The 24,092-nt window shown below is 41.7% G+C and overlaps 1 protein-coding gene and 1 pseudogene across 1 annotated transcript; both read left to right on the forward strand.

Annotated features, from left to right (window-relative positions):
• Nucleotides 1–3,489: 3,489 nt before the first annotated feature.
• Nucleotides 3,490–16,051, forward strand: LOC141338177 (ATP-dependent RNA helicase DDX42-like; annotated as a pseudogene).
• Nucleotides 16,052–21,483: 5,432 nt separating this feature from the next.
• On the forward strand, nucleotides 21,484–23,465 carry LOC141338178 (zona pellucida sperm-binding protein 3-like). The gene is made up of 8 exons (XM_073843733.1): nucleotides 21,484–22,044; nucleotides 22,124–22,245; nucleotides 22,321–22,424; nucleotides 22,491–22,668; nucleotides 22,890–23,007; nucleotides 23,079–23,170; nucleotides 23,240–23,328; nucleotides 23,398–23,465. The coding sequence occupies exons 1-8, from the start codon at nucleotides 21,484–21,486 to the stop codon at nucleotides 23,463–23,465; spliced, it is 1,332 nt and encodes a 443-aa protein (XP_073699834.1).
• The last annotated feature ends 627 nt before the right edge of the window (nucleotides 23,466–24,092 follow it).

A 24,092-nucleotide genomic window follows, 5' to 3' on the forward strand; every position in this document is an offset into this window, starting at 1 on the left:
TGTATATTCAACAAACTTGATTTCTTTCGAGTATGTGTATGTTGTTAGAGTGTTTATGTATTTTTTTCTTGCAAAAGTAATTACTATATACTGCACACATTCTTTTTTTGTAACTACATGCACTGGACACTGTGATCCGTGTACGTTTGATGTAGTGAATGACCTGTAGTGCATATAGTATTGACTAATGTGTGTATGTATGATTTGAAAGCTTTGTTTGATTTTGAGTACAGGTGAAATGGTTTTTAAGGGATTGTTTGATTTTGCCAGGAGAGTCATGGGTTCTGTAAAATTGGTTTGAACATTTGTATTTGTGTTTAAGGTTTTGAGAAAATGAGTGATGGTTTCAAAAATGTGTTTTAGCAATTCAGAAAAACAAATTGTCATCAAAACTTTAGCCATAGTTTACATCAGAACATCCCTCCAGAGTACATGTTATGTTGTTATATTGACAATATGACTAACCAATTTGACTGTCTTATCCGTACACAATGACAAAAGGACTTGTCATTCTGATGGCACTGACATGTTCATTGACACAGATATTTATTTTTGAGAGATGAACTAAGGATTTTGAGGAAGAGACTGGCTTTTGCAGGCAATCCATGGTGTTTTGCTATTTGTACACATGTTTTGAGAAATGCACTTAAAGTTTTGCAAATTTCAATTCTGATCTGAGAAATGTAGGCTACCAAAGCAACTGAGAAAAACATTTTGGTCAAAACTTCCAGAATCCCATTAGGTTTTAAAAGATGCTGGTGTTTTGGTGTTTAGTCAAAAGAGCAGTTGGGGCCTGTTTCAATAAGGAGGTTCAACCAACTCTGAGTTAAAACTTGAACTCTGAGTTGACTTACCCTGAGATGGGAAACTCTGAGTTTTCGGTTACAGAACAGCTGAAATGAGTTAGTTCAATCCACTCTGAGTAGGTTGACTCTGAGTTTAGTGCTTGCAGCTTGACTATGAAAAGCCCTGATCAATGGAGCTCCGAAATTATGATTCACCATGGCAACCGTTCCCGCCAAAAAGACCTCTGCATATTTCGAGCCAATGCTTAACTTTAATTCTTAATAATTATTAAGAATATAATTATTTAATTATTAATAATTAGAATATCAAAGGTAAAAACTGGCAGAACGGTAAATTACTGAACTATTAATTTTCATGGTATCAAACAGGCAAAAAAATAAAATAAAATAAAATAAAAAATAATAATTAGAAGAAGAAAACAGCTAAACATGGAAGTAAACATAATTCAACCAGGTAAAGCTTTAAGCATAAAGGGTTCATGAGTGTAGGCTACATGATTTTACAAATATTTGACATTAAAATGTGTCATATAAAAAAACAATTATGTGTCTAATTTCACTTTGCAGCAGCTTTTTCCACATAGTCTAATGCTCTTTCACAAAATGAAATGTTCTCTAATCCAAACGGTTGCATTTCTTAATTAGAGTAATGAAATGAAGCCAACAGCATGAAGGCTCGCAAAATGATGAAGAACAGATGAAGAGGAGATGGAAGTATTGGAAGAATATTAAAATCCAACATGAAAAAAAAGAATAAAAGTTGCATTTGTGCATTTATAGGAAAAAAAGATGACCTAGTAAATTTAACAGCTGTGGTGGTGGTTATATATATATATATATATATATTATACATTTTCATCTGCCATTCTTCCATTCCATACAGCAATCAGCTTCATATTTGATGGCTTTATGCTCAGTAGGCAATGACACTAAAATTCTCAGAAAGAGCATTAGAGCAAGGCACACTTTCTTTACCGCTCTGCATACAGTGTCTGTACTAATGTGCTCTGACTACCATTTAAAAATGACACAGGTCAAATAAATACACATGTCTAATCAAAATAATCCTATACTATATGATAAATAATAATCTTATTTATGAAAGGACATGCCATTTTTGTCACTTTGACAGTGTCTGCATGATGAAAATATGTGCAATAAATTAATGCACCTAAAAATGCTTTTCTTACTTAGTATTGTCTTGTTGTTTCCAATTAAAAAAAAAAAAAAAAATCAAAATGTCTTTCTTTTTTCTGTCAAAAAGGTTTTTGAAAAAAACATTCCAGGATTTTTCTCCAATTTTCGATGGGAGCCAACAGGTTGAAGGTCCAAATTTCAGTTTCACTGCACCTTCAGAGGGCTCTACATGATCCCAGCCAAGGAATAAGGGTCACTGGAAACTTCAACTTCAACCCATTGTAGTCCACTATATGCAAAAATCCTGGAATATTTTCCTCAAAAACTTTACTTTTTTTTTTTTTATTTGAAGAAAGAAAGACATGAACATCTTGGATTACATGGGGGTGAGTAAATTATCAGGACATATTTTCTCTGCAAGTGAAGTTGTCTTAAGTTGAATATATATTTAATTAAACATTCTGATGAAACTGTTCCATGTTCTTCATCAGCACAGTATTTTAAATGTAATTGTGCTGTATTTCTTAAAAAAAAAAGCTAAAAATTTAAAATGTACATTTTATATGGCATTTGTAAAGACTTTGTATTTTGTCTTTTAAATAAAACTGTCCATTTTCCACCTTGAGCATGCTTTGAAACTTTATTGAAGGTTTTTTTTTATTGTAATGATTTGTAAAATAACAGTGTTTCTCTGTAGAACATTTAGTGCTTTTATTGTGGTAATCTAGGTAAAATCTGTCAAATAAGGGTTTTACACTGTAAAAAAACAGTCAAACCACTGGCAGATACAGCTGCCAAAAAAACCCACAAAGTAAAGTAAAATATTGTAACTGAAACAAGGGAAATTTTGTAAAATAAAGGTTTTATACTGTAAAAAAGGTCCCGTAAAAAAACGGTCAAATGACTGGAAGCTGTGTCTGCCAAAAAAAAAAATTTAAAATTAAAGTTAAATATCATAATTGAAACAACGAAAAATCTGTAAAATAACTTTTTTCTGTAAAAACTTCTCTCTGTAAAATTATTGTTTTTGCACTTTATTTCATTTTTTATATTTTTTTACAGTGTACAGTGTAAGGTGTTTATTTAATCTTTTAAGTGTATTTTTCTTATTTTGCATATTATCTGTCAATTGGGTAAGAAAAATAATCTTGTTTCCAGTTGCATTAAGATTATTTTTCATGTTTTAAGTAAAATGCACTAAATTTACATTCCAAAACACTCATTAAGAAAAGCATTTTTGAAGCATAAATGAATGAATGATGTATTTAAACATCACTTGCGCTTTAAAAAGGGGGAGGAGACCGAAAGAAACTCTGGGTTTACCGAAGAAAACCTGCTCCCGACCAGGTTAGGTTCACAGAGTAAGTTGCCAAGGTAACTGACTCTGAGTATAAGTTACCTCTCTTTCAGAAACGGGCTTGACTTACTCTGCTTTCTCAGGTTTAACATACCTCCCATTCTGAAACCGAAAACCCAGAGTTTCCCTCATTTCAGGGTTAACATACTCAGAGTTTTCACTTAACCTCCTTTCTGAAACGGGCCCTTGATGGGTCCAGTGGCAAAACTGACATTGAGCTTTCCAACACAACCAGAAGAACCACAACAGCCAGATCGTCCTTTTGAGTTGCGTCATCCTGTCCCAGTCAAGGAAGAAGCTGACAAGACGAGCACTTAAGGTTAAAAAGTGTATAAATTATAATTTCACTAGATAAGACCCTTCTTTCTCTGCTGGAATCATTTAAGGCCCTTTGAAGCTGCATTTAAACTGCATTTTGGAAGTTCAAACTTGCAGACAGCATAGAAGTCCACTATATGGAAAAAAAATCTGAAATGTTTTCCTCAAAAAACTATTTCTTTATGACTAAAGAAAGACATGAACATCTTGGATGACAAGGGATTGAGTATATTATCTGTAAATATTTGTTCTGGAAGTGAACTTCTCCTTCAAGGAACATAAGTACAATTGTGATGAACTTGTCTCATTTAAACTTGATCTGTTTTATACAGAATACCAAGTGAGATCCATTGCCAGCCATGTTAGACCTGATCGTCAGAGTAAGACTATCTCATATTTATATTAATGTGCTGCTTTAAATAATTTCTGTATTCCAGCTTTAACCCAATCCAGTGCATTTATTGTACTTATGCTCTTCATGACCTCTGATCTCTCACAGTTCTGTTATTCAGCGCAACATTTCGGAAGAAAATTGAAAAGCTGGCACGAGACATTTTGGTTGACCCTATTCATGTTGTGCAGGGAGACATAGGAGAGGTGTGTACTTAATTTCTTATACAAGTATTTGAATATGCACACTGTTTTTGAAAGTCTGTTTAAACGTTTTGTCTGATCTTCTCAGGCTAATGAAGATGTCACTCAGATAGTGGAAGTGCTGCCGTCTGGGGAGAAGTGGGGTTGGCTGACACGCAGGCTGGTTGAGTTCACCTCAGCTGGCTCCGTGCTGGTCTTTGTCACTTAAAAGGCTAACTGTGAGGAGCTGGCTACAAATCTCAATCAAGAAGGTTATAGCCTAGGGCTGCTGCATGGAGACATGGATCAGAGTGAGAGGAACAAAGTCATCGCTGACTTTAAGAAGAAAAATCTGCCTGTATTAGTAGTTACTGATGTTGCTGGTTCGTAGGGCTTATTTTGTCTAGCTGCATCTGTTCAGGACAAATGAAGTATGTACGTTTGTGACCCTGGACCACAAAACCAGTCATAAGTTGTACAGTTATAGTGTGTGTGCATAATTATTAGGCACGTTGATATTGTGGTCATATTTTTTTTTTCCAAGCACATTCGACCAATTCCAAACCACATCAATCCTAATAACCACTATTCAGTTTGTATGACTTATTTATAAGTGATATATAATTGTCCATGAAGGCGGGAAGTGAAAAACTCCTTATTGTTACGGATTAGCCAGGCTCAACCAGCAATTCATCACCGATCACCGTCACCTGGAGTCAATCAGCCAAGCACCTGCACGCAATCACCGAAGCACTTCAAGAGCACCTCACACACAGTCATCATTGTCCGGGCTCGTTTGCACGAAGCGGACTCATTTGAGATTCACTCTAGTGGTCTCAAGTCTCTATCGAACTTTCCTGAATGCTTACCTTCTGATTACTTACCTGTCTTCTCGTCTGTTCCAGTTTAAGTCAAGTCTCTGTCTCCAGTCAACGGTGTGTCAGCCATAAGTCTGTCTACTGAACTCCAGCAGTGTAAGTGTGTCAACCTTCACCGGTCCCTCCTCCCGTCGTTCCTGGAAAGGAAAGTATCAAAGTCATCCCCGACCTGTCTGAATCTCAAGAATCACATCCCTGGACTGTTTACTTACCCGGTTTTGCACGCTATCATCGTCATCCTGCTCTGCTGTGAATAAACCTGTTGATATTATCATTTACCTCTGTCTTCTGGTCTGCTTCCGTAACAGAAGCCCGGACCAATACAGTGTCAGCAGAGCAACATGTGCAACCCCGATCCAGAGCCCAGCTGGCTGTCACCACCCTGCAGCATGGAGCACCAGCCAGAACCCACCGCAGCGCCACGATCTGCCGCTCTTAAAGCGACAGGACATCGCGACTGACCAGGTGTGTGAGCCGGCTGAGATGTGCGTCACCGTGGGAGTCCTTGTGGAGATCGAGGGCTTAGAGGGAAGCCCCGCCCACACTCCTAATCCTGAGGGTGAGCCTGCAACTGAGCTGTGGTGGCTATTATGAGAAGTTATTAGCAATTTTTGAAGTGGATTTTATTTCCCTTTTTTTGCGAGATTATTCCCAGTCCTCCTGAGTCCCCGCTGGTTCCGCCCAGCCGTCCTGAGTCCCCGCTGGTTCCGCCCAGCCGTCCAGAATCCCCGCTGGTTCCGCCCAGCCGTCCTGAATCTCCGCCAGTCTCATCTAGTCTTCCAGAGTCTCCGAAAGCTCCCTTCAGCCGTCCAGAATCTCCGCCAGTCTCATCCTGTCTTCCAGAATCCCCGCTGGTTCCGCCCAGCCGTCCAGAATCTCCGCCAGTCTCATCTTGTCTTCCAGAATCCCCGCTGGTTCCGCCCAGCCGTCCAGAATCTCCGCCAGTCTCACCCTGTCTTCCAGAATCTCCGCTGGTTCCGTCCAGCTCGTCTATGTCTCCGAAGTTCCCACCCAGCCTCCCTCTCCCGCCTCCACGCAAGCCAGCCAGTCCTTCAGCCCTGTCTCTGCCACAGCCTGTCTGTCCCACAGCTCACCCTCAGGCAGCACCACCTAGGAGTGTGGTTCCATCGTGGGACATCCAGGCTCCAGCTCCGCCAAGGCGTGTCGTTCCCCAGTCCCGGCCTACATCCTCCGAGTCCTGGACTCCACCTCGGTCCTCCGACCCTTCGGCCCCGCCTTGGCTCCTGGATCCCTCATCTCCACCGTGGCCCGTCATCCCACCAGCTCCACCGGGCTCCCTCGACTCTCCGGCTCCGCCTTGGTCAGTCGTTGACCATCCGTCGCCTCGAGACTCCATTCCTCCGGCTCCGCCTCGTCCCTCCGGCTCTGTCAGGCTCCTCCTTCCCTCCGGCTCCGCCTATGTCCTCTGTCGCTCCGGTGTCACTGCGGTCTTCCGGAGCCCCAGCTCTGCCTCGGTCCCCTGAGCCATCGGCGTTACCTCAGCCCTCCAGACCTGCAGTGTCACCCTGGCTCTCCGTCTGCTCGGCCGCACCTGGCTCACTGCTACCAGAGGCTTCATCTCCGTCGCTCGGCCCCAGGGTGTCGTTGGTTAGCTCTCCACCATGGCTCCTCCCTCCCTCGACTCCGCCCTGGGGCGTCATCCTGGATGGACTCTGGACCACCATCTGGCTCCTCCTGCTTCTGGCTCCTCCCTGGCTCCTCCCGTCTACTCCACCCTGGCTATATGGTCCTGACCCTTGTTCAATCGCCTGTTCTTCACCTGCCTCATGCCCGCCTCCTGAACCCCCACCCACCCTCCTCTGTTGTATCCTTTTAGGCGCGAGGACGCGCCTTTCCGGGAGGGGGGCGATATGTTACGGATTAGCCAGGCTCAACTAGCAATTCATCACCGATCACCGTCACCTGGAGTCAATCAGCCAAGCACCTGCACGCAATCACCGAAGCACCTCAAGAGCACCTCACACACAGCCATCATTGTCCGGGCTCGTTTGCACGAAGCGGACTCATTTGAGATTCACTCTAGTGGTCTCAAGTCTCTATCGAGCTTACCTTCTGATTACTTACCTGTCTTCTCCTCTGTTCCAGTTTAAGTCAAGTCTCTGTCTCCAGTCAACGGTGTGTCAGCCATAAGTCTGTCTACTGAACTCCAGCAGTGTGAGTGTGTCAACCTTCACCGGTCCTCCTCCCGTCGTTCCTGGAAAGGAAAAGTATCAAAGTCATCCCCGACCTGTCTGAATCTCAAGAATCACATCCCTGGACTGTTTACTTACCCGGTTTTGCACGCTATCATCGTCATCCTGCTCTGCTGTGAATAAACCTGTTGATATTATCATTTACCTCTGTCTTCTGGTCTGCTTCCGTAACAGAAGCCCGGACCAATACAGTGTCAGCAGAGCAACATGTGCAACCCCGATCCAGAGCCCAGCCGGCTGTCACCACCCTGCAGCACGGAGCACCAGCCAGAACCCGCCGCAGCGCCACGATCTGCCGCTCTTAAAGCGACAGGACATCGCGACTGACCAGGTGTGTGAGCCGGCTGAGATGTGCGTCACCGTGGGAGTCCTTGTGGAGATCGAGGGCTTAGAGGGAAGCCCCGCCCACACTCCTAATCCTGAGGGTGAGCTGCAACTGAGCTGTGGTGGCTATTATGAGAAGTTATTAGAAATTTTTGAAGTGGATTTTATTTCCCTTTTTTTGCGAGATTATTCCCAGTCCTCCTGAGTCCCCGCTGGTTCCGCCCAGCCGTCCTGAGTCCCCGCTGGTTCCGCCCAGCCGTCCAGAATCCCCGCTGGTTCCGCCCAGCCGTCCAGAATCCCCGCTGGTTCCGCCCAGCCGTCCTGAATCTCCGCCAGTCTCATCTAGTCTTCCAGAGTCTCCGAAAGCTCCCTTCAGCCGTCCAGAATCTCCGCCAGTCTCATCCTGTCTTCCAGAATCCCCGCTGGTTCCGCCCAGCCGTCCAGAATCTCCGCCAGTCTCACCCTGTCTTCCAGAATCTCCGCTGGTTCCGTCCAGCTCGTCTATGTCTCCGAAGTTCCCACCCAGCCTCCCTCTCCCGCCTCCACGCAAGCCAGCCAGTCCTTCAGCCCTGTCTCTGCCACAGCCTGTCTGTCCCACAGCTCACCCTCAGGCAGCACCACCTAGGAGTGTGGTTCCATCGTGGGACATCCAGGCTCCAGCTCCGCCAAGGCGTGTCGTTCCCCAGTCCCGGCCTACATCCTCCGAGTCCTGGACTCCACCTCGGTCCTCCGACCCTTCGGCCCCGCCTTGGCTCCTGGATCCCTCATCTCCACCGTGGCCCGTCATCCCACCAGCTCCACCGGGCTCCCTCGACTCTCCGGCTCCGCCTTGGTCAGTCGTTGACCATCCGTCGCCTCGAGACTCCATTCCTCCGGCTCCGCCTCGTCCCTCCGGCTCTGTCAGGCTCCTCCTTCCCTCCGGCTCCGCCTATGTCCTCTGTCGCTCCGGTGTCACTGCGGTCTTCCGGAGCCCCAGCTCTGCCTCGGTCCCCTGAGCCATCGGCGTTACCTCAGCCCTCCAGACCTGCAGTGTCACCCTGGCTCTCCGTCTGCTCGGCCGCACCTGGCTCACTGCTACCAGAGGCTTCATCTCCGTCGCTCGGCCCCAGGGTGTCGTTGGTTAGCTCTCCACCATGGCTCCTCCCTCCCTCGACTCCGCCCTGGGGCGTCATCCTGGATGGACTCTGGACCACCATCTGGCTCCTCCTGCTTCTGGCTCCTCCCTGGCTCCTCCCGTCTACTCCACCCTGGCTATATGGTCCTGACCCTTGTTCAATCGCCTGTTCTTCACCTGCCTCATGCCCGCCTCCTGAACCCCCACCCACCCTCCTCTGTTGTATCCTTTTAGGCGCGAGGACGCGCCTTTCCGGGAGGGGGGCGATATGTTACGGATTAGCCAGGCTCAACTAGCAATTCATCACCGATCACCGTCACCTGGAGTCAATCAGCCAAGCACCTGCACGCAATCACCGAAGCACTTCAAGAGCACCTCACACACAGCCATCATTGTCCGGGCTCGTTTGCACGAAGCGGACTCATTTGAGATTCACTCTAGTGGTCTCAAGTCTCTATCGAACTTTCCTGAATGCTTACCTTCTGATTACTTACCTGTCTTCTCGTCTGTTCCAGTTTAAGTCAAGTCTCTGTCTCCAGTCAACGGTGTGTCAGCCATAAGTCTGTCTACTGAACTCCAGCAGTGTGTGAGTGTGTCAACCTTGACCGGTCCTCCTCCCGTCGTTCCTGGAAAGGAAAAGTATCAAAGTCATCCCCGACCTGTCTGCATCTCAAGAATCACATCCCTGGACTGTTTACTTACCCGGTTTTGCACGCTATCATCGTCATCCTGCTCTACTGTGAATAAACCTGTTGATATTATCACTTACCTCTGTCTTCTGGTCTGCTTCCGTAACACTTATATTCAGGTGTGCAGAATTATTAGGCACTATATATATATATATATATATATATTTATTTAATTTTTTTTTTTTTTTTTTTTTTTTTTACAGATAAAATGAGCCAAAAAAGAGATTTACCTCAGACTGAAATGTCAAAAACTATTAAATCCCAATGAGAAGGATGCAATACTGGAATTTGCAAAGTCAAGGCATGACCATCGGACAGAAAAATGCTCGTTGCGTCTGCAGTGTCAGAAAAAAATGGGTGGAGGAGAAAAGATGCATGGTAATTGCAAAAAAGTAAGAATTAATGTTAAGAATTAGACATAAAAACCATCAGGGACTATTTAGTCTCCAGCGCCACCGTTTTCCAGAACTGCAACCTACCTTGAGTCTCCAGAAGTGCAATGTGTCAGGTTCTCAGAGACTTTGCTTGGGCAAAAAATCTTAAAAATTAACTCTCAATTAATACGAATAACATTCTGAAGTGTTGTGAAATACATGGAGACTGTTTTTTTTTTTTTTTTTTATAAAAGGCTTTATAGACCGATCAGTTGAGAGTGGCTCTTGAAGGACCAGCACCACATCCTCTTGTAGCACTCTTTCAAAAATGTTTTCCAGAATCTGGCAGCAAGTTTTAAGAGTTCATTTTCCATCCCTGCAAGACCGACATTTCAGGATAGGAGATGGACTAAAACTGAAGTCCCAAAACTTACTGCCAGATTCTGGAGGATAAACTCGAAAGAGTGCTACAAGAGGATGTGGTGCTGGTCCTTCAAGAGCCACTCTCAACTCATCTGTCTATAAAGCCTCTTTATGTATTTCACAACACTTCAGAATGTTATTCTTATTATTTGAGGGTCATTTTTTAAGATTTTTTGCCCAAGCAAAGTCTTTGAGAACCTTACACATTGGAGACTCAATGTAGGTTGCAGTTCTGGAAAACGGTGGCACTGGAGACTAAATGGTTCCTGATGGTTTCATATCTAATTCTTAACATTAATTCTTTCTTCTTTTTTTTTGCAATTAACATGCATCTTTTCTCCTCAACTTGTTTTTTTTTTTTTTCTGACAATTCAGACGCAACGAGCGTTTTTCTGTCCGGTGGTCATGCTTTAACTTAGCAAATTCCAATATTGCATTAGTATTGCATCCTTCTCATGGGCATTTAATAGTTTTTTACATTTTGAGGTGAATCTCTTTTTTTTTTTTTTTTTTGGCTCATTTTATCTGTAAAAGAAAATGTGCCTAATAATTCTGCACACCTGAATATAAGGAGTTTTTCATTTCCAGCCTTCATGGACAATTATATATCACTTATAAATATAATAATTAAATACAAACTGAATAGTTATTAAGATTGATGTGGTTTGGAATTGGTCAAATGTCCTTGGGGAAAAAAATGACCACGATATCAACATGCCTAATAATTATGCACACCGTGTATTTGTAGCAGTAGCCAACAATAGATTGTATGGGCCAACATTTTTGTTTTGTTTTTTTTAATGCCAAAAGTCATAAGGATATTAAATAATTTCCTACCACAAATATATCAAAACTTAATTTTTGATTAGTAATATGCATTGCTAAGAACATCATTTGGACAACTTTAAATGAGATATTTAGATTTTTCTGTACCCTCCAGATTTTCAAATAGTTATTGATTATTTATTTATTTATTGATGTATAAATCTCAATTTTAAAAACTTACCCTTATGACTGGGTTTGTGGTACAGGGTCACATTTGTTACTACTTGTTACTTTTATTATAAATATTCTTTTTTTTTTGTATTAATTAAAAATTATCTTGTATTTCTCAGCTCGTGGGTTGGATATTCCATCTATCCGTACAGACATTGATACACATACATTTTTACATCAATGAGAGGTGGTGTACTGATGTAACAGTGTTAAAGAAAATATGCTGTTCTGATGTTGAAGCGCTTTTCATAAACTGTAAGCCGTTCTATTCGCCGCGAGAGTTTTGCTCGTTCATTCTCGTGAGTGTGTACATTCCACCGCAAGCGCACGTGAGCCTGGCATTACAGAAACTCGCCGATCACATCACAGAGACAGAACAACAACACCCGGACTCTGTTTTAATCATTCTTGGGGATTTTAATAGAGCAAATCTCTCCCGTGAACTGCCAAAATACAGACAGCACGTCACATGTCCGACCAGAGATAGTAATATATTGGACCACTGTTACACCACAATAAGGAATGCATATCACTCTGTCTCACGGGCAGCTTTGGGACTCTCTGATCACTGCCTGGTTCATCTTATACCAACCTACAGGCAACAACTTAAATCTGCTAAACCTGTAGCAAAGTCTGTAAAGAGACGGACCAGCGAAACAGAGCAAGTTTTACAGGCATGTTTTGATTGTACTGATTGGAGTGTTTTTGAAGCTGCTGCTACTGATCTGGACGAGCTTACAGAGTCTGTTACTTCATATATCAGTTTCTGTGAGGATTTATGCATTCCTACCAGGACTCGTTTAACTTACAACAACGACAAACCATGGTTCACTGCAAAACTCAGACAGCTTCGTCATGCCAAAGATGATGCTTATAGGAAAGGGGACAAAGTCTTGTATAAAGAGGCCAAATACACACTGGAAAAGGAGATCAAAGTGGCAAAGAGAAATCATTCCGAAAAGATAAGGAACCAATTTCATTCCAGTGACTCTTCATCAGTGTGGAAAGGTCTAAAACACATCACCAATTACAAGACATCATCCCCCAGCATTTTGCAGAATCAGCAACTGGCAGACGATCTGAACGAGTTCTATTGTCGGTTTGAAAAGACACCATTTACACCTCCAACATCACCCCTCTCCCCCACTCCTGCAACTCCCATTCAAATCAGTGAAGATGATGTGCGCAAGGTCTACAAAAGGAACAAAAGAAGAAAGGCACCAGGCCCTGACGGTGTGACACCAGCCTGTCTGAAAACCTGTGCTGACCAGCTGGCCCCCATTTTCTCACAGATCTTCAATAGGTCTTTGGAGTTGTGTGAAGTCCCCGCCTCTCTGAAACGCTCGGAAATCATCCCCATTCCAAAGAAACCCAAAATAACAGGACGTAACGACTACAGACCTGTGGCGCTAACATCTGTCGTCATGAAGTCGTTTGAAAAACTGGTTTTGGCTTATCTGAAGGACATCACCGGACCCTTACTGGACCCCCTGCAGTTTGCTTATCGAGCAAACAGGTCTGTAGATGATGCAGTGAACATGAGTCTACATTTCATACTGCAGCATCTGGACAAATCAGGGACTTATGTGAGGATCCTGTTTGTGGACTTCAGTTCAGCCTTCAACACTATCATCCCAAACCTCCTCCTGCCCAAACTAACTCAGCTCTCTGTGCCCACCGCTCTCTGTCAGTGGATCAACAGCTTCCTGACAGACAGGCAGCAGCTAGTGAGGCTGGGAAAATTCTCATCCAGCACCCGTACTATCAGCACTGGCGCCCCTCAGGGTTGTGTCCTCTCCCCACTGCTCTTCTCCCTGTATACTAATGACTGTACCTCCAAAGACCCCTCTGTCAAGCTCCTGAAGTTAGCAGACGACACCACAATCATCGGCCTCATTCAGGACGGTGACGAGTCTGCTTACAGACAGGAGGTAAAAGAGCTGGCTGTCTGGTGCAGTCATAACAACCTGGAGCTCAACACGCTCAAAACTGTGGAGATGATCATAGACTTCTGGAAAACCCCCCCTGCTCTCCCCCCACTCACCATCATGAACAGCACTGTAAACACAGTGGAGTCATTCAGGTTCCTTGGCAAAACCATCTCTCAGGACCTGAAGTGGGACATTCACATAGACACCATTGTGAAAAAGGCCCAGCAGAGGCTGTACTTCCTCCGCCAGCTGAGGAAGCTCAACCTGCCACAGGAACTGCTGAAACAGTTTTACTCTGCCATCATTGAATCCGTCCTCTGCACTTCAATTACCATCTGGTTCAGCTCAGCTACCAATTCTGATCTCAGAAGACTATGTCGCATAGTCCGGACTGCTGAACGAATCATTGGTACAACCCTCCCTACCCTTCAAGATCTCTACTTATCCAGAGTACGAAAAAGGGCTGCCAAAATTACTCTGGACCCCTCACATCCAGCACACTCACTTTTTGAACTGTTACCATCTGGTCGGCGCTACAGAGCACTGAGCACTAGAACGACCAGACACCGAAACAGTTTCTTTCCTCAGGCAATCCATCTCATGAACACTTGATCGTGGAACATACAACACTATACATTCTTTATTCATTTTTCCGTTATTTATTTAAAGCACATACTTACTTCCATTCAAATGTCTTTGCTATTTTTGCACATTGTCTGTCTTGTATACTTGTATATTGTTCTTTTTATAATATGTATCGTCTTGTCACTGTCATTCTGTAGCACTGTGGAGCTCTGTCACAAAAACAAATTCCTAGTATGTGCAAACATACCTGGCAATAAAGCTCATTCTGATTCTGATTCTGATTCTGATACACATTGAATTGGTAGAACTGGTCGTGCAGGAGAGAAAGGTGTAGCTTACACACTGGTCACCACTAAAGACACTTCATTTGCTGGTGACTTGGTTCGAAATTTAGAGGGGGCCAATCAGAGTGTTTCAAAATACCTAATGGACCTGGCAATGCAGGTAAAACAATGACCTGAATTACAATACACACACCTTTTATAGTACAACATGTTTCACAGACTTTATCGACTATTCTTTTCTTTTTTTTTTTTTTTTCTAGAATCCCTGGTTCAGGAAATCCCGCTTTAAGGGAGGGAAAGGGAAGAAGCTAAATATTGGAGGTGGAGGCCTGGGTTACAGAGAGCGACCAGGCCTTGGATCTGAATCCACTGTTAGTTTGGCTGTTGCTTGCTTGCTTTATTCATTTATTTATTAATTTAAAAAGTTTATTAGAGTAAAACATTTTTTTGTCTTATTTGCGATTGCAGGAATGCAGTGGTGCTGCTGCTGCTCTTGGTAATTTATGAAGCCTACAAACCCTCTACTGGAGCAATGGGAGACCGTATGTCTGCCCTAAAGCAAGCATTTCAGGTAAAACAATCTACCTAGTTTTTCATTTTTGTCTTAAAGGATTAGTTCACTCCTGAATGAAAATTTCCTGATAATTTACTCACCCCATGTTATCCAAGATGTTCATGTCTTTCTTTCATCAGTCGAAAAGAAAATAAGATTTTTGAGGAAAACATTCTAGGATTTTTCTCTACACGATCCCAGCCGAGGAGTAAGGGTTTTACCTAGCGAAACGTTCTGTCATTCTGTAAAAAAAGAAAAGAAAATTGTATAATTTTAAACACAAATGCTTGTCTTGCACTAGTTTGACTTTACACATTACGTAATCACATTGAAAAGTTCATGCGTGATGTAGGCAGAAGTACCCGACCCAGTGTTGACATGCAAAGAAAGTCAAACCGCCTTTACAAAAAGTTAAAACAATGATGTCAGATTATTTTGAAGTTGGAGAAGAAAATGAGAGTTTTTCGCCATACCCTACTTTTTTGAAATAGAGTGCACAGACTAAGAACTAATTGTGCGTAACCTTTCCAACATAATTGATTCATGCATCGCAGAGCATATGTGGTTAAAAAAGGTATAAAAATGTTTCTTTTCAGAAACTGACTGATCGTTACACTAGATAAAACCCTTACTCCTCGGCTGGGATTATGCAAAGCCTTTTGAAGTTGCATTGAAACTGCGATATGGACCTTCAGCCCGTTGATCCCTATTGAAGTACACTTTATAGAGAAAGATCCTGTAATGTTTTCCTCAACTTATTTTTGACTAAAGTAGAAAAGACATGAACATCTTGGATTACATGGGTGAGTAAAGGATCAAGAAATTAATTCAGGAGTGAACTAATAGTTTTCTTTGCTTTCCTCAAGTTCTTCACTAAACATATATAGATGTATGTACCTTTTTTTTTTTTTTTCTCAGGCTCAGTATAAAAACCACTTTGTGACAGCATCTGGTGTTCCACCTAAACTCACCACAAAGTCCAGCAGCTCCTCTGGGTGGACCAGTGCGGGAAGTCTAAGTTCTTTGCCTTCAGGAGCACCAGAGGGGCCTGACAGAACTCATCTGTCCTACACACCATCGCCCTCTTCCTCGTTTTCCCTGATGCCGCAGCCTCCTGCCCTGAGCTCGGGCACCAAAATGAGTGGATTCAGTGGTGCAGGCTCCCTGAGCTCAGTTTCAGACTCTTACTCTAGCTCGTCTTCAAAAGAGGAGATAGTCATTATCATCGTCATGGTGACAGGTATAGTGACCGAGACTGTCATAGCGATAGCTGAAACGGTGAAGGGAGCCATAGGGACAGAGAGGGACGGTCAGAAAGAGATGGGGGTGAGAGGTCAGGGAGTCATAAAGAGAGCTTTGCAGTTCCTGATCCCCCCAAACGTAAGAAAAGCAGATGGGACAATAAAAGTGTACAGGATAGAACCGGACTACTGTTCTTAGATCAGCCTCCCCAGCAGTGTCTTTACCTGTCTGCTTGTGTTTTTGTTCATATGTGAGATGAAGCTGGGAAACTCAACCACCCTTGTCATTTAAAAGAAATAAATACATCCAATATAGGCTGTTTCAGCCATTTAGATCTGTGAATTGGCTAGATTAATAACATGCACCTTGAGCCTAAGTGTTGTGTTAAAGTAGGCACACAAATTGTTTCTTTCTGAAGAAACTAATAGGATGATAAATATTGACTCTGGCTGTGTAACAAAATAATAACAAAATTGATTTGAAAACTCTGTTAATAGTTTTTATTACTGTGTGCTGCTTCACAAACTCTTTGTGAACTACAGGGTGTGCCATTTATATGGATACACCTTAATAAAATGGGAATGGTTGGTGATATTAACGTCCTGTTTGTGGCACATTAGTATATGTGAGGGGGCAAACTTTTCAAGATGGGTGGTGACCATGGTGGCCATTTTGAAGTCGGCCACCTTGGATCCAACTTTTGTTTTTTCAATAGGAAGAGGGTCACGTGACACATCAAACTTATTGGGAATTTCACAAAAAACAAAAACAATGGTGTGCTTGGTTTTAACGTATCTTGAAAAGTTTGCCCCCTCACATATACTAATGTGCCACAAACAGGACGTTAATATCACCAACCAATCCCATTTTATTAAGGTGTATCCATATAAATGGCCCACCCGGTGTATATTTTTTGGAGTCTTTCTTTAAGATTTCCCAGTGTGTTTTAATGTGTGCTGTCATGTTTCAAATACCATTTTTTAAGTTCTTAATGTCCATTAATGAGCTTAGCTTTTGCTCATACCTGTTAATATTTTGAATTGACATGTTTTTTTTAGTCCTCTGTTCAGATTTTCTTTCTGAGCTGCCCAGTGTATAGTACAGCTCAAGTTGAAAAAAATAAGTCTACTGTAAATCCACACACTGATCAGCCTAGTCATAACACATTTGCAATGGGGGAAATATATCAGTGAATCTACAATAAAATATATTTACTATGTTATGATCTTGAATTTGCTCCATTTACATCTCTTGTGAAGATTGATGTGCTGAAGGGAGGAACATTGTGTCACAATTTAAACATTTACAATGTAGAACATCATAATCTTTATTATTTTGGATACTCTAGTGTACAATTCTATCTGTTGTCATGTTTATGAATTAATAATAAAAAAAGAAGGACATAAAAAGGCTTAAAGGTTGTGTTTCAGAGAACTGAAGTCATTTGAATATAAAATAAACATTTGGTTCAGCTCAGGTCTCCAAAACTCGGTCGTGGGGGTCCGGGGTTCTGCTTTAGCTGCACCTTGCCTCAAAACATCTGCCTGGGTGTTTCTAGTATATATAGTACAGGGGTGCCTAAACTTAATCAGGAAGGATCCTTGGAGCACCAACCCCAAACAGACACACCTGAACCAGCCAAGCAAGTGCATACTAGAAACTTCCCGGCAGTTGTGTTGAGGCAAGTTAAAGCTACACTCTGTAGCTTGATTTAGGAGAAAATCTTAAAAATAATGGGCGTGTCCGTCCTAAATTTAGGACTCCTAAATTTTTGCTCTAAGAGTATTTCACAAAGCATTTTAGCACAAAAAAACTAGCTACTAAACCTGTGAAATATTAGGAGTAGTGAAGAGGACTCCTAAGTCACTAAGACGAAATCCTATATCCAAAATTGGCTATTGCCGGTAATATGCCTCAGAATGTAAACTTTTTATAAACACACTGTATTTATTTGCACACATAGGCTGTTTTTCCACGCATCTTTTTATTTTATTTTGGAGGTTATCTCCAAATTTGTCCATTTGAAAGGTCATTGTCCGGAATTTTCATCGGGTAAAACATTTTTTGTCCATCATAAAAATAAAAAAAATCGGAGCGGGTTTGATTTTCCGGGGTTTTTGCATCCGTAGCAAGCATTTTGAGATGTGTCTTGTCAGTTAGAGCCACCATACAAGCGAACACCAAAATCCAGAAATGAGTCTGACAAGTTCATCCACTTGGTCTTGAAGCACAAAGTACACTTGAATTCTCAGAAATTAGTGGTCTTCTTTATAATATGTGGCTCCAGTAATTCTGGCAAAGCATCAAAGTTTACTGACATTCTTAAGTAAACTTTGAATTACCTGAGGAAAATCCCAGAGATCCTTCGAGAAGGTGCACACACAAAGTATTCTCTCCTTCCTCTTTATATCTTATAACTGGACGGACCCATTATTTCCTTTCTTTTTTCTCTTTTTAAGAAGAAAGTGGACAACAAAATCATCCTCACTGCTTGAACATTCCATTTTGTATTGTTTTGCGATATTTTTTATTTGACTTTTTATTTACTTTTTTTTTTTTTTGCAACGAATGATTTACTATGTGACTAGTGTGAAATATTTCGGTGTGTGACAATTTTTTAAAATGATGAATACCAAACAAAAAAAAAAAAAAAAAAAATGCACACAAAACAAATTCGGACTCAGTCTGCAAGGGTCTGGCGTAACAATTGTCCTTGCATCCAGTTTGGTTGTCTTTTACGTTTACATGCATTCAGCAATGATCCTTCTACTATTAGTAAAAGGGTGTTCATATATCTTCAAATTGTTTACGAGAAGCACACATTTAAGAGGCTGACAATTAGCTGAACATATAGGCCCGGTTTCACAGACAAGTCTTAAGCCTAGTCCTAGACTAAGATGTAAGTCTGAGCTGTTTGAACTGAAAGAAACTTGCACTGACTGATCTTAAAATATATCGGTGTCTTTGTTTTGTCTCAAGATGCACACCAGTAATGTTTTTTTCTAAGCATGTTTATAAAAATTACTTAAATATCCTAATTGAACTATCTGCTAATCCTGGCTTAGTCTAAGCCCTGTCTGTGAAACCGGGCCATAGTTGTTTAAAGTGACATGTAGCCTGCATTTTAAAAACTTTATTTTTAAAAACACATTTTTATTTTTAAAACTTTATTTGAATTTGGCAAAATAATATTGTGCTCTACAATATTTTTTTATGAAATAAAAATAAATCTCTGACCTCTTCCCTATCAGCCAATCACAGTGTGCATAGTTAGTAGGTTTGCTGACATCATCCATAGCAACGAGGTCAACCCCACCCTTACTCTTAGTTTAAGAATTCTCTCTATTCCTTAGTAAAAGTTTGTCTCAGCAGCTTTGTAAATAGGTTTTAAGAGAAAACTCTTAGCCAAAAACTTTTACTGCTATTTAGGAGAAGTCTTAGACCCCGTTTACACGAAGGGAAGACACAGATATTTCCCTGCGGTTTGGCCTCTCATTTACACGAAAACCCCGCTTTTATCACAGAAAACGATTATTTCTAAAAACTCCGGCCAAAGTGGATAAATTTGAAAACGCCGTTTTCACATTGTAGTGTGGACTGTGAAAACGGAGGCTTTTGAAAACGATGACGCATATTTATAGTCATGTGACGCATATTGTACCAATAGATATCTATGTTTACACCAGTAACGTTAATTGTGCCTGTGCTATTCACTGTCACACTGCTGCTAAAGAGATTTACCTTGTACACTCTTCAAATTACAGTCCTAGAATTATGACAGAAAATTTACTTTTGCTGTCCTGCAAAACATATGACGACAACTGCTTTTCAGATAAAATATGAATGAGCACGATATATATACGCGTCAGTGGATGATGAGATATTTCCATAATTATCCCGCCAGAAGAATTGCACGAAAACTTATTACGTCTATATAATTTTGGAGGCTTTACGCATGCGCAGTAAGGCGAATTTGATGTTTTTCTACGTTTCAGTGTGGATGAGAAACTTTTGGAAACGCTAGTGTGGACGGAGAGCGTTTTAAAATGAAAACTCCGTTTTTAAATGTATCCGGATTAATGTAAACGTAGCCTTAGTGCTAAGATAAAATGTTTTGTGATTACGGGTCCAGCTCTCCAAGAGCAGTATTGCACAATCCAGGGGCCGTATGTATAAAGCTTTTCAGAGTCAAATTTTAGTCTTAAGTGTTTCAAAATTCTAAGAGTGACGTCATTTTACTCTTATTTCTGGACTTAAGATAAAGAATGATTCATAAAAGTTCTTAAGTGTTAAGACTAGGTCTCAGCTCCTAAATTATTTAAGAGAGTTGGAGAGGTCTCCTAACCTAGTTAGGAGTAACACAATGGCAGCAAAAAGGAGGAAACACACACTTTACAATACACATATGACATATTGGAGTTATATGATGATATGGAGTTGATAAAATGATACAATCGTGACCATCAAGCATTCTTTAATGTATTTATTTTTGTAATTGACCAAGTAATAAGCATAATAACTTAATCCACTCTACAAATCAATGCTCTAGCTGCAATAATATGTTTGTTTGTTTATTTATTTTCACTGGAAAATTTGAAAGATTGTAAAAATGCAGCAAAGCACTGGTGATGACACAGTAAGCAGGGTCTTAAATATTGTGACACTAACCTCACCAAACACATCAGTGACCAAAAGTGATGTGTGGAGGGTTTTAATGACCTCACATTTCACTTAAACCATCAAAATATGAAAAAAAAAAACACTGATCAATGTTGCTAACTGCTTTCAATTGAAAGTAGTTAAAACAGTCACACAATGTAGCTGATGAGGATGAGGACATAATGGTGAGTTCACTGATCTATATAATATAAATACAATATGCTTACAAAATCAGTAACACTTTTTTCTCTCTCCTGGCCACAACTTAAAGGCAGTTTAATGACTTTCCAACTGACCATCAAACCATGCTGTAAAACAAGAAACGTTTAAGTTTGTGGGCTTTCTTTGAGTTCTTGGAGCTGTTCACATCATTGCTCCAACTGTAAATGAGGAGACATGGATTTCAAAGCATTAATAATAATTTGTGATTATTTTCCACAATGCAAAGCATTTGTTTAAATACACTGAAATATTAAATAGTGTCTTAATTAAATGTTTGTATTGTAGTTCCATCAAATAATTGGTGTTGTGCTGCTGTGACTCACATGAGCAGGCTCACTATTGGCTGATTCAGAGGTCAAGGGCAGCCATTTTGTGTTTCAATCATTGTAGTCCTTAATTTACAACACTTAAGTCAGAACTTAAGAATCAGTCTCAAACTTTACTGAAAGTTGCTTTTAGATTCTTTATAAAAGTCTCCATACTCTTAAAAAAGTCCTACTTCTTACTAAGAATTTTTTTGACACTTAAGTCAAAGTTTAAGACTACTCTTAAGAGCATTTCTTAGAAGTTTTATACATACGGCCCCTGGTTTAGCTCATACTACAACATGTCCTTATATGGACGTCATTTATTCTAAGTAACAAGGAATCAATGACTTTCACATGTGGCATATTGATTAAGTAAATTAGCAGGTCCAGAGAACAATTATGCTTGTCATTAGAGAGGTGGAGCCATGCTGATTTTCAGCTGTATAAATTTGGATGGTAGAGCCCTAGTGCATTATTGAACTACAAGCTGAACAATAATGGCATTCTGGCATGTTGGATTGGTGGTTTTTCTTGCACTGGGCTTCTCTGACACACAATGGAAAGCCAGAGCAGCAACCAACTGGCCCCCAATCAACTTTAGAGCTAGGCCGCTGTCACAGGTTCCGCAGACTGACTCTGGGATGCCTCTAAGATATGGTCCTGGTAGCCCTACATTTGCACCACAAAGGTTTCCTGCTCCATTTCCTGCCCAAGCACCAGCAGGAAGGCCTTCTCAAGATCTCTTTGGTGTTCAGTCAAAAGAGATGATGATGGGTCCAGTGGCTAAACTGACATGGAGCTTTCCAAGCCTGCCAGAAGAACCACCGCAGCCAGATATTCCTTTTGAGTTGCGTCATCCTGTTCCTGCCAGCAGTGTGGCAGCTCAGTGTGCTGAGAGCTCTGTGTATGTGGAGGTGATGGAAGACTTCTTTGGGACTGGGAAGATACTGAGCTCATCTGCTTTCACACTGGGAGGCTGTGGTGCAACTGGAGAAGACCCTTCTGCTCAAGTGCTCATCTTTGAGTCTGAACTGCATGGATGTGGTAGTACAATAACGGTCAGGTGTTTAAAAAATAAATAAATAAATAAATAAATTCTTTTATGCTTCTGAATGATTAACATGCCACACTCTTTAGGTGACTGAAGAGGGACTTGTCTATTCATTCAACCTTCTCTACACCCCACAAGAGGTTTCATATGGCGTTCCTATTGTTAGGAGTAGTAGTGCGGTGGTTGGTATCGAGTGTCACTATTCAAGGTGAGGGCAAAGTTCAAGTTTGCTGGCTGCATGAAGGCCACCGTAAGATGACTTGACTATGCAATTTCTCTGCAGATTGAAGAATGTGAGCAGCGATGCCTTGATGCCCACTTGGGTTCCATATGCATCTACTGAAGTTGCAGAGGACGTCTTTGTCTTTTCCCTCAAGCTTATGACTGGTTGGTATAACAGGCTTTCATAACACTCCAGTGCTTGAGAACCTGTGCTAAAAGTTGTTTCTGCAGATGACTGGCAATTTGAGAGGCCTTCTAACCGGTATTTCCTGGGTGACCTGCTCAATCTTGAAGCATCTGTGCTTTCATACAGTCACGTTCCTGTCCGTGTGTTTGTGGACAGCTGTGTGGCTACAACAACTCCTGATGTCACCTCTGTCCCCAGATACTCCTTTATTGAGAACAATGGGTAAGTGGTGCCCATGTCGTTCCCTCAGGAACAGGGCTGGGCAACATCAGTCCTTGAGTGCCACTGTGCTGCAGAGTTTAGCTTCAAACGTAATCAAACCTGAGCAAGCTAATCAATGTCTTCAAGATCACTAGAAAGCTAAAGGTGTTTGATTTGGAGTTTGTAGGACAGTTGCCCTGCTTGTCAAATATTATAAGCTGACTAACTGTGTTATTTCCTAGGTGCCTGGTTGATGCTAAGCTCACAGGTGCCAGGTCTCACTTTATGCCCCGAACTCAAGATGATAAGCTGCAGTTTCAGCTGGAGGCATTCAGGTTCCAACAAGCAGACAGTGGACTGGTGTGTGACAAGTTGTGCAACACTTCATATGATGTTACGCTACAATGGTCTATAAACTACTGTCTTTGCAGATCTACATCACATGCCTTTTAAACGTGGCTGCAGCAACTAGCCTTACTCTAACAAGACCTGAACAGAAAGCTTGTTCGTTCTCTGCTAATGGGTATGTTGGCTCATAAATGAGTGTATAGGTGTTAGGTTTGCCTTAACCTAAGGGTTTCTGTCTTGTCAGTTGGGTATCTGCAGATGGTTCTGACCAGGTGTGTGCCTGCTGTGACACCATCTGTAGTGTCAGAAGTGGAAGTGATCAACTGCTTAAAGGTCTGGAATTAACTTTTTAACATTTTATGGTTGTCATGCACTGCTTTTCTCACTTGGTTTGTTCCTCAGATCTGCGGTGGGAAAGAGCTTCTGTTGGACCCATCAATGTTAAGGAATTCGGCTATGGCCGAACATAATTGGAAATGCCATGTCACTTCTGTTGACTTAATAAAAAGAATTGGTCTTAATGTTTTGTGAGCTTCTGATTACTTGTACACTGACAAATGGGACTAGAAGGACATGGGGTGGGACTGATGACTAAACTTAAAGTGTTAAAGACAGGGTTTTTATTAGTTTAAGGTTTACAAGGTGTTACTTTGTTGTTTTTTTTTTTTTTTTGTTAATTCTCAACTAGTTCAATCTTCAGGGCCCGTATCCCTAAAGAACTTTTGTGCAAAAAGTGGCTCCTAGCAGCCAAATTCTCAGAGTCATGACGTTTTCTTAGAATTTCACCTAAAAGTAAAACGTAAATCCCAGTTAATATAAAAGCTATTCCTCAAGATTCCTAGCGCTTAAAAGGGCTCCTAAGGCGAGATCTGCTAAGAGCAGGGAAGAGGACTTTTAGTGGCTTAGGAGTTCCCCTAAGCAGCTGCACAAAATGGCCAACAGAGGAGGCAGGAGAGATGTCCTGCAAACCTTGGATGACAGGGAATTATTGAGACGCTACAGATTGGATCGTGCAGGAATCATGTTTGTGGTGGGTCTCCTTAGCGATGCAATTACTTCAACTCGACGCCACAACGCTATTACACCGGAGAAGAAAG

Source organism: Garra rufa, chromosome 7 (assembly GCF_049309525.1).
Source record: "Garra rufa chromosome 7, GarRuf1.0, whole genome shotgun sequence".
NCBI classification, from domain to species: Eukaryota; Metazoa; Chordata; class Actinopteri; order Cypriniformes; family Cyprinidae; genus Garra; species Garra rufa.